The 11,400-nt window shown below is 36.5% G+C and overlaps 1 protein-coding gene across 8 annotated transcripts in view; it reads right to left on the reverse strand.

The window, feature by feature from the left end:
• The window catches only part of LOC113076052 (protein ECT2-like), a 30,579-nt gene extending 19,599 nt beyond the window's left edge, over positions 1-10,980 (reverse strand). For 2 of the 8 annotated variants that reach the window (XM_026248707.1, XM_026248703.1), the window contains exons 1-13: positions 10,673-10,980; positions 9,928-10,161; positions 9,680-9,759; positions 7,829-7,924; positions 6,050-6,232; positions 5,064-5,153; positions 4,862-4,972; positions 3,438-3,511; positions 2,129-2,259; positions 1,794-1,909; positions 1,465-1,527; positions 770-992; positions 417-548 (exon numbers count right to left, since the gene is read on the reverse strand). In XM_026248707.1, coding sequence (XP_026104492.1) covers positions 417-548; positions 770-992; positions 1,465-1,527; positions 1,794-1,909; positions 2,129-2,259; positions 3,438-3,511; positions 4,862-4,972; positions 5,064-5,153; positions 6,050-6,232; positions 7,829-7,924; positions 9,680-9,759; positions 9,928-10,060 — 1,432 coding nt within the window. In that variant the 5' untranslated portion in view covers positions 10,061-10,161; positions 10,673-10,980. The remainder of the gene's footprint in view (positions 1-416; positions 549-769; positions 993-1,464; positions 1,528-1,793; positions 1,910-2,128; positions 2,260-3,437; positions 3,512-4,861; positions 4,973-5,063; positions 5,154-6,049; positions 6,233-7,828; positions 7,925-9,679; positions 9,760-9,927; positions 10,162-10,672) is intronic. The other 6 variants (XM_026248709.1, XM_026248706.1, XM_026248704.1 and 3 more) reach the window with 5 other exon arrangements.
• Positions 10,981-11,400: the final 420 nt, after the last annotated feature.

The raw sequence follows: 11,400 nt of genomic DNA on the forward strand, positions 1-11,400 counted from the left end.
AAAAAATGAAATTGTAATATAAATCTCATGTGTTAAATTGTGCAAGGTTTCACGAACAAAGTATTGATAGAGGAATATAAAAAGCAATGTTCCATGTTAAAAAAATATATATTAAAAAAAATTTAATCAATCAATCAGAGCACATGGTAAAGAGTAAAATGCACTGATGGCATCAGTTAATCTTCATTCATTTCTGTTTTAAGACAAAAATCATATGCATGTTTAGTAAAGGTGATTCAATTCAATTAAACTATTTTTTTTGTTAATGTGTTTTTGTTATTTTCTGTGGTTATTCACATTATTCCATAAATGAAATATAATAAAAAAAATAACTAACTTTCTACATTTAGTAAAAAGACTATGTTAATGGCATAGATGAATGTTTGTATACATCCTAAACCCTGGGCTAAAGTTACCATGAATGTCCCCTGTCTGGTCTGTTTCCTTTCTGTACACAGGAGTGCTGATACGCTGCAGTAGCCTCTCTTTCTCTGATCTACTCTGTCTGGCACTCCTCCGTCTACCGCTGCTCCTCCTGCGCTTGCGTTCTGAAAGAAAGTGGCCTCACTCATCTAAAACACACTCTGACTGGGATCACCCTGGACCTCAGAGATCAACGTCTGGAGAGCTTTAGAACTCTCTCACACAATTTTGAATTTTATTTATTTTTTTAACATTCTTCTGCTTGTTTGTCTAACCCATGGAAGTCACGGGGCGTTTTATATTATTTGGTTTCTAGTCACATGTCATATCAGATCATTCGTTTCACCTCCGCTGGCTTTGCAGGTGTCAGGTGTGTTGGAGATGTCCAGCAGGGAGCCCATGGAGAGGGAGTGTTCAGCCGAGGGTCTTTTGCGCGGTGGGAAGGGAGAAATCTCGGTCTCCTTGGTGAGCTGAGCCAAAGTTTCTCTAAGACGGCGACGCTTCCGGCCACTGTTGGGTGTCGTGATAGACAGCAGAGACACGGCCTTCTTCATCGCAGGACTCTCAGGCTGAGAGGAAGACACAGTGACAACAGATATGAGTGCAGCGCTTTTTATGAAGCTGTTAAATCAATTACATTTCTTTACTAAATCTGATCACAAATTTGGAATGTATTCAGAAGACCAGCTACTGAAAACAAACAAATTATTTTTGGAGTGTGCAAATTATGTAGGAAACTAATCTGACATTAAAACTTTCCTTTTATTTTCGTATTTAATTCTTTAAAACCTTTTACTTGGTTTAAACTTGCAAAAAATCTTCTTTCGTGCTCAACAGAAGAAAAACTCACACAGGTTAAGTAAATGACAATATTCATTCCTGGCAGAATGATCCCTTTTACGAAATGCATTATGGGATACTTTTTAAACCATACTTAAAGAATAAGGTCCACTATTTTTTCTTTTTTAACTTTAATTAAAACTTAAGTTTTGCATTATTATGCAGAAAAAAAGTTAAATATAATTTTGAACTTTTTAGTACCTTTTCATAAGAGTACATGGTTTCCCCAGCACGGGCATCCATTTGTATACTGCCCCAAAACCACTGCAGAAAGACACAGAATGAGAAATAAATTACATTCATTTAAAATACTTCATCTGAACCTTTTATTAACGCCTTTAAATAAACACTGATGCATTCATGATCGTAACTCAGCTGAGATGTGCCAAAAAAAGACTCCCACTCCTCACAAGCTAACGTACTACAGACAGGAAGCGGTGTAAAATAACAGTGGGTTTTTAAACACTATTATTAAGGACCTGCACAAAGCCTAGTGTGTGTGCTTGTGAGACTTTAAGTCAAGTTCATACCTCCTGCTTCACTACATAGAGTCTTTTGGAGGGAGTAAAAGGTAGTTCTTTAATGGAGTTCTCCTCAACTACCAAGTGGGTGCATCTTTCATCACCCACCGCCTGGAACCGTCCACCTGGACAAAACAAACAGTGCACGCTCTTTAAAAAGCAGAAGTCAGGGGTCATTTGCTTTAACAGAGAAGGTCTAACAATAAAATACAGTATATCCTGTAGTATATCCTGAGGTCAACATCTCAGATGAATAAGAGTGAAAGGTTTTGCTTAATCGAGAATTATTTCAAAGCATGAAATTATGTTTGATAAAAAGACACTGATAGATTAGAGTTCAATACCATGTTTCTGCGTCCTCTCCTCCATGTTGCTTCTCTCTTCTTCAGAGAAGCCCAGAAAGCTCAGCACGCAATCCTGGAATGGAGGGACTTTAAACACGGTGCGGAACTCCTCGTTGCCTGCATGGAAGTTACTAAAGAAAAATAAAACAAAAAAAATCATCAGACATACCACAAGAGCAATCTTAAAATCTAAAGACGGCTTCATGTTCACAGATGCATTTATACTTATATAGCGTAATATTATTATTGTTAATTAATTAGCCAATTTTATTAACAGTTAATATTAGTTTATATCTGCATTCATAATATTAAGATGTGCTGTTTGCAAATTAAATTATTGGATCAATTAAATCATTACTGTTTTTAAGTAAGAACAAATTACTGAAAATACTAATTATGCATAACAATTGTTTTCTCTAATGATGTTAGATGTAGAAACATAACTTTGATGGCTCTAAAAAATTATTTTGTAAAAGTTATGGTGGACCCGCTGGAAAAATGCTTCCCAAACTTTTTGACTACAGTACCTGCCTTTGCCCAAGACAAGACTGACAATATTAGCGCTGCCAATATGTACCTTTAGTACATTTGTTGAAATAAAAATAAACTAAAAAGGGGGGTCCGGTTAATTTTAGACATCTTAAACAATTTTAGTAATTAAACATTTTAAAAATAATTTTATTTTCATTTTGACTTATAGATTCTCCTATGGAAGTCAGGTTTCATTTGAAAAGTCCTGGCAAAAAACCATAACCAAATAGATATCTGGCTTTTTCAGGGTTTCTGCAAGTTTTAAGATTTAAAGAACTTGGTAAAAGCAAGTAAAGAAACTGAAGAAATAAATTAAAGGGAACATTATACGTCATTATGTTCTCTAAATGTGAATGTCTAGGGAGCACACAATGAACTGTATATTAACAACATAAGTTTGAAAATACAACTTCCAATTTTTCCCCTACAGAATAGTGTGCGCTGATGCAGCATGGACAATGACAGCAGAAACAAGGACAGTACATGATCAATTTTGATTTCAAATTGAATAAATCTGTCTCCATTAAGTCTGGTGAGCGCAGAGGGGGTGAGAATGAAAGAACAATCCCTTCAGTCAACATCCAGCCAACGGTGGCAGGTCATTAATGTGAAAGGTCAGGTTCAGTGTTCAATAGATGTGTAGAAAATGTCACAACCCGTTGGAAGTGGGGAGGCGCGCGCACCAGCAGCTGTTGGACATTACAGCCTCATCATTCACACTGTGAGCGGGATTGACGCAAGAGAGATTTTTATGCCTCACACACACACACTCTCTTACATGTCATCTCTGTGCTCCCATGCCTTGTGTATCCACTCAGGGGTGAGGATGGGTGTGCCCATGCAGACTGCCAGCTGAAAGAAAAAAAGAGAAAAGAAAGCAGTGAATAGCATCTGGAGGGAAGAGATCCTCTCACCAAAGCCTGGTGCATGCATTATGCATGAGACTAATGAATGATTCAGCCCAATTCAGCACACTGTGAGGAGAGATACATGAGAACGGTTTTAATCAAACCCTCTCTAAATAACACAGACACGTCAGCTGCAGACAGTAGACCCTGTTACGGAGAGCACACCTGGGGTTGGAGGAACCACCAGGAAACAGTCATCACTGACTAAAAGACAAAAGACTCTTCAGCTAGACTGATTTTGAAGAATTGATATATTAATAATGAGAAAATGAAGGTCAATCATTTAACAGCTTTCTTCAAACAAGACTACAAAGGTTTCTGGGATTCGAAAAAGCGAGATGGAATTGACCAAACTCTACTGAAGCGGCCTGGTCGAGGTCTTTTTAGTATAGGGTTTAATATTTAAAAACATACATTCACATAATTGCATGCCAATATTACAGAAATGTACATAGACTATGTTTTAAGAATTTTTCTATTTCATTAATATATTTGAAAATGTCATTTAATCCTATGACTTTTCAGCATCATTACTCTAGTCTTCAGGGTCACATGATCCTTTAGGAATCGGTTTAATACGCTGCTTTACTACTCGAGAAACATTTATTATTATCTGCGCTGAAAACAGATGTGCTGCTTCATATTTTTGAGCCTTGAACCAAGATGCTCGCCATGAACATTATGAACGCATTTACAGTCACACTTGATTTCATGCATCCTTGCTGAATAAAAGTTTTTATTTCCAGTAAGATTAATAAATAAATAACCTTACTAACCCCTAAACTTTTAAACAGTACAAGCTCCCATGCTACAAGGACCTCAAACTAAACTCAGGACATCAGAATGTTCCATCAAGAGTTCCTTAAACTGCTTTCCATCCACAACATCAAAAACCACATTGGTGTATTGCATGCACATATACTGTCCTTACACTTATGCATATATATTTCGCTCTCCTGTGGAGCACAGAGTGAAGTCTTTAACTCATCTTTTACACTGGTGGATACGGTGGGGTAAATAAGTGATTTGATCTGATATGTGGCAGCATACATTTGTATTTATGAATTTAGCAGACACTTTTATCCAAAGCAACTTACAGTGCATTCAGGCTATACATATATTTTTTTGTTTTATTATCAGTATGCGTGTTCCCTGGGAATTGAACCCATGACCTTTTGCGCTGCCAACGCAATGCTCTACCATTGAGCCACAGGAACACAGCATATTAAAATACTATATATAGTATATATAGTAAGGATGATATGTATATACGTGTGGATGTGGTGGTACATACCCTGTACTTTTCACCATGTGTTGAACGGGCGATGAGGTGTGTGACTTTAGTACTGTCAAAGTCTTTTCGGATGATGCCACCCATGTGATGGACAAGATTTACCAGGGTAACCTGAAGAAAAGCACAGTTAATTAGAGCAAGTAACCTGACAGTGATACTATGGGCTGTTTTTGATTCAGACAAGTGGACATGCAGAACTCACCACTTCATCTTTTTTACGAAATCCGGTGAAGCAGAGAGACAAGTTGAGCATGGTCATAGAGTAGAGAGGCCTGGAGGAGAACGGCAGAGGCTACGGACGAGGACACGGAGAATACCATTAATATGCATCAAATCAGAGCACAAAAATGGGGATGCACATAAAAAAATAACCTGAAAAACAACATATCACCAAAAAAACACACCAGAGGACAGGTAGGTTTATCAATCAAAACAGAAGGTCATCTGCATTTAGAAGTCTTAAAGGTACAGTTGCAACCAACGTTCCAACAACCAATGTTGCCTCTCAGCAGATACTTATAGTTTTAATTATTTATTTGGTTTATTATATAGTTTTCTCTTATTATATAGCATTGTTTACACAATTAACACTGATAATTAGAACTAGTATTAATAATTGAGCAACAATAATAACTGAGCACCAAATCAGCATCACCAAATCAATGAACAAAACAAAAAATTATACACAAAAATATATTAATACATAAACACTTATTCATGAAACATACATTTAGTGTGTGTGTGTATGAATACTGTGTGTCTTTGTACAGTGGCAGCTAAGTTGAGCACCGCTAGATTTAACAATAATAAGACAAGCCTTCATTTCTCACTGGTTTGGAGTTTGTGTAGACATATCTATATTCTAGTGTTCGTCCGACTTAATCTTTCTGTCTGGTACCAATCGCTAGCCAGCCAAGTGTTCGTTTCACTTTGGAATATCTGAGGGAGTCAAGCAGACACTCCTGTGTACACTCAGATAAGCCAGCAACATTTTTCAGGCTTTACAGGAGCAATCAAAGCTGCTTACGAATCCGTTTCGGTTGGAAAAATAACTTTATTTCAACAGGCTTTTACTCAACCCGTGACGGCATAGTAGTATCAAACTATTTCACTGCCTCAGGAGAAAAAAAACCCTGCGTGATGGCTGTGATTCTGTGTGTGCTGGCGCAGTATTATTTCAGATTTTACCTCTCCCTTGCTGGCGCAGTGCATCACGGCAGGAGGCCCCAGGATACGGTTGTCATTCTTGTACAGGAAGCTGTATTCGGGAGCCTGGAAGTCTTTCAACACAAACACCGTCTCGAACTCGCAGTTCTCGCCGTCACCAAAATCTCTGACATTGTCAGTTTTGATATAGGGGGTGTTTATATCCTAACAGGGATGAAGAGAAATTCATAACTACCATAAAGAGGACAATGAGAATATCAGGAAACACATTAGCTGGACTGTGACTCGAATTTCTCTCCTTTCAGAGATCTCTCTTTTGGTAAAAGGGATCTCAGAGATGTTAAAGGGTTCTGACAGATGATACGCTGGAGAAAGACAGCAGTCATCTGTCAAATGTGGATGTAGCGTGTACAAACACAAGTGTCAGTTCAGGACGGTTCACACAGGACAGTTAGATGATACAGGATCAAATTAATCCCATTGTATCTGCCAATATCAGATATTTACTTGTACATGCTCATTTCTGCCAATTTCTATGTCTTATTTTCTTTGCCATTATCAATCACTCACTTATATGGAAGCCTGTGTCCACGATTGAATTAAAAAAAAAAAAAAAAAAATATATATATATATATATATATATATATATATATATATATATATATATATATATATATATATATATATATATATATATATATATATACTTACAATTCTGACTTTCTTGCATTTGAGAGTTTACATCTTTATAACACGCAATTGCGAGAGAAAGAGAAAACTGATGTGTTCTCGCAATTGCGAGTTTATTTTAATTTACATTTATGCATTTAGCATTTAATCAGTATATTACGCAACTCTGAGATTCTCAAAATTGCGATTTTATACCGTACAATTATGACTTTTTAACTCACAATTGCGAGTTTATATCACGCAATTATGAGAAAATTATTATGGGATAATTAAAAATGTTTTTACTTTTTATTCAGTGGCAGAAATGTTCTGAAGCCAATCAAAATTAGAACATTTTACATTTATTAAATATTTAAAATGTTATGTTTGTAATTTATAGAAATTAATCCTTCTATTTGGTTAAGAACACATTAAATTGATCAAAAGAGACAGTAAAGACATTTATAAGGTTACAAAAGATTTTTCTTTAAAATAAATGCTGGGGGGGGGTTCTATAATTTTCTATTTGAATTAAATTATTTTCCACAAAATTAAGCAGCAAAGCTATTTTCAACATTAATGAGAAATGTTTCTTATGCAGCAAATCAGCATATCAGACTGATTTCTGAAGAGTCATGTGACAAATTATAAATTATAGTAATTATATGTTACAATACTACTTTTTTAACTGCATTTTAATCAGTTCGAAAGAATACGTCCGCTGTGAACAGCCCGTGATGTTTTTTTTAAGGGAACTGAAGGGAGATGTTAGTGCAGAAATTTCCATTATTCCTGTCATTTGATTATAATTGCCATTTAAATGACTATTCCGTGACTTACCTGCATGTGAAAATAAAGATAAAAAAAATTAACAAGAAACTAAAGCCGTGCTGATTACATAACTGATTGAAATACGGTTACGGTAATTGTAATTCAATGGATTAAAGGCCACCTGCTGGACAAACACAGAACACATTGTTAGAACACACTGTTAGAATTTAGTCCAGACCACCAGTGTGAGTGAGCTTGATATTAAACAGCACAGTGCCACATCGAATCCCCCCTTAATAACCATGCTGCCAATCCCCCAGTGCTCTCAAGCATGCAAAGATTCCAGGTGCCGAGACGTACCATATTGACTATAGATTTTATCAATTTCTCACACGCCTCTGTGCCCGGCTGCCCTTCTTTAATCTTTACCACCGGGACTTCCATTATTGTGATGGCCTGTAAAAATGAAGAATTGATGTCAACCTGGCAACCCAAAGCTGATAAATTTCCCAGGCAGGAGGGCCTTACAACCTGTCAGAACCATGATGAGAACTTCAAACAAATGTCAAGAAAAGTCCAGGAGGAAGTTCTGCTATGTTAAGTTGCGTAAGAGCTGGGAGAACAGATTACTAAAAGAAGCAGCTACATCTGAAGTCTTCTCACATCATGTCAAGGGCAACGAGAGGAGACTTTCAGGAACATCCCAAGCCTCCCCTGAACACTACATGTGAAGTTTTCATCCCGAATCCACACACATTTATCCTCATTTAACAAGCTCTGAACCTAAATGCCCCATCACTGAGCTGCGTTCCCTCCAAACGCAACTGTCGGAGCAAACCAAGGAACATTCATAACCTTTCTTTCATCAGTTTACTCTAAACAGCCACATACCACATGTCAGTGTAAGAATGTGGAGTAAAATGTTCATCAGCATCGAATCCAGTTCAGAACCAGAGAACACGGTCCTCAAAAGCTGCTGTTCTACTGACACACTTGGCCAAATTCTGCATCTGTCCTGGACTCAAACAGCTCAATCAGATATTTCACAAAATGAAACAAAGACCTACCGTATGTCTACTTTAATCATAAAAACACACAAAGCATAATAATATTTATTTTCTTCTTTTTTTTTTGTGACAAGTGACATTTCATCATAAGGAGGAGCGCAATTCAATGATTTATCACTGCATGACAAAAACAAATAAATGAATAAAAAAATGGCAAAACAATTCCTTTGTCATACTAGGCACATATGGAAATATTTTTAATTAGAATTTGCCAAACATTCGCAGGTGCTATAGAAGAAATACATTAATGTCCAATTTTGGAGACACAAGGAGCTCTTTTTTTGGGGGGGAGGGGGGGGTTATTAGGCAAACATGCATTAAACTTATCAAAAGTAAAGACAGTAAAGACAAAGAAAGTTATTCTTTTGAACTTTCTATTCATTAAAGAAAAAAAAAAGTTTCCACAAGATATTATAATTGTTCAATATTAATATTAATATGTAATCACCAAATTAGCTTATTAGAGTGATTTTTGAGGAATTATGGGACACTCAAGACTGGAGTAATCATACAGAAAATTCAGCTTTGCGTCACATGAATAAAATATATTTTAAAATATTTCAAACAGAAAACAATTACTTTTAAATGTAAAATCTCACAATTATGTTTTCACTGTTTTTATCAAATAAATGTAGCCTTGGTGAGCATAAGAGGCTTATTCCAAAAACATTTTTTACATTTTATTTTATTTTAATTTTATTGAATAATTTTTATTATTTTTTAAAGCCATGTCAGAAGCCAGATTTCTGGCTTCAAGGCAAAAAGTCATACAATTATCATTCACATAGATATTTAAGGTTAATTAAACTACCGTTTTAATTCCATTTTAATTTTATTTTAAGAACACGCAAGCAAGAAGACATACAGATACTCTAGACCATCCTTAAAATTCAGTTAAGGCAAATGGAAGGTTTGCATTTGAATCTTTTTTTGTACTAAGCTGACCAACACAAAATGACTTCCTTCCTGTTAGCAAACTGATTACTTTTAATCAGATTAGAAGATTTAGAAACTTTTCTACTCCGGCTGAACTCACAATGAACTTGAAATACTTCAGAAGGGTCTGATATGTTATTTAACCTCAATAATGTAGCTGTTCTTTATAAAGCTCAATCTATATAAACTCAACTCTCTTCTTTGGTACCTGAAGAGCTTTATCAAGTTCTGCGATGTTGCCGGCCTCCCCCACCAACACCAGTCTCGTCTCAACTTTGGGCAGTACATCTGAAGAGAAGAAAAAGACCACAGGCAAAGGTGAATCTCTATGAAAATAGACTAAATAGAGTGGGAGAAAATAACCTCTTTTGTCATGTTTGTGCTCAGTAAAACGGTCCACCCTATGGAAACGTCCGCTGACACGAGGTTGATCGAGATGGAGAGCGGTTCTCTTACCCTCTGACTCGTCTGCGTGTAGACCCATGAAAAATTGCTCCTTTGAGGTCTCGGCCATCCGGGAGTCGTATACGGAGGAGTCCACCAGCAGGCTGCGGCCCGGCCCTAAAGTAACTATGCTGCTGTCAGCCATGGCACTGTGACGAGGGGTGGCGACCCAGTCCTGTCCAGAATATCAAAATCTGGAGGAGTGAACAAGGGCGGCACAGAAATAACAGACGAACAGTTGAGTTCCTAAAAAGGAATGATGAAGGTTAAAGGGAGGAGAAAATCAATATATATATATATATATATATATATATATATATATATATATATATATATATATATATATATATATATATATATATATACACACACACACACACCAAAATCTGTCAAAACTTACTTCTTAAGATCTTTAAAAAAAAAAAAAAAAAAAAACTATAAATGCAGCTAAATTACAGTAAGCAACATTGCATTAATAAAATGCAGTTGCAGCTCATTAGCGACCAAAAGAGTAAACAAAACATTAAATATGTCCATATGTATGGATTGAAATGTTAACATTTGAACAGGTAACGAAAAAAAGCATTGCATATAAAGATCTGTCAGGTTTTTACAGAGCAATGCGGTGACAGGCTGATTGGCAGCTGCTGCAGTGCACTATGGGCTCGCGCAAAAGCTAGCCAACTTCTAAACAAAATAAAATCTTTCCAACAGAGTCTTGTATTTCGAATTAAGCAGATGCATGATGGAAACTTACCGTATGTGGATGGGATACGTCCAGATATGTGCTGGAAAGGTTTTGATTAATGAAGAAACACTAAGAGTCCAGTTTAGCAATCTGGGTTTATGTTAGCCGAACTATCGATTAAAACTAAAGCGTAGGCACATGAACTACACTCTCCTCGCAATGACAGAAAAAGTTTATCTAAAGTGCAAAATAAAACGATTAAGTTAGGAAAATACGTTTTGATAGAATAGTAAGCCCATTGTATACGCTCTTTTGATAGGGTGGTTCCGTTCAGCTCACTCACTGAATTCAAAAAAGCATGCAAACATGAGAGCCCAACGCCGATTGGCTGAGAGTGAAGAGCTCGGCGGAAGTTCTGAGGCGACGCCTCTGATTGGCTGATGAATTCAAACGACGACGCATGGCACCATAGACATATAAATACCTAGACGCCTCATTGGCCGCTTTAAGCCGTTACCGCGATACGTCAACGCGTCCGCCATGTTAGTGAGGGCAAGACTGCCTTAAAATAAATGAAAGTAAAGGGGGGAGCTGCGGTTTTTACTGAATAAAAACACCATAACGTTCTCACTTACCAACCAATTTCAGAGGTTAAAAAAGAGTTAAAAAAAACTTTGCCTCCAGTTGTTTAGTAAGGTTTGGAAAATTATTAATTGAAAGCTCACATTTGTCTCACTTGATGATTTCGTTGATTTTTTCGGTTTACAAATCTGTTAATTTAGTATAACTGTGACATA

Source organism: Carassius auratus, unplaced genomic scaffold (genome assembly GCF_003368295.1).
Source record: "Carassius auratus strain Wakin unplaced genomic scaffold, ASM336829v1 scaf_tig00018464, whole genome shotgun sequence".
Classification (NCBI taxonomy): Eukaryota; Metazoa; Chordata; class Actinopteri; order Cypriniformes; family Cyprinidae; genus Carassius; species Carassius auratus.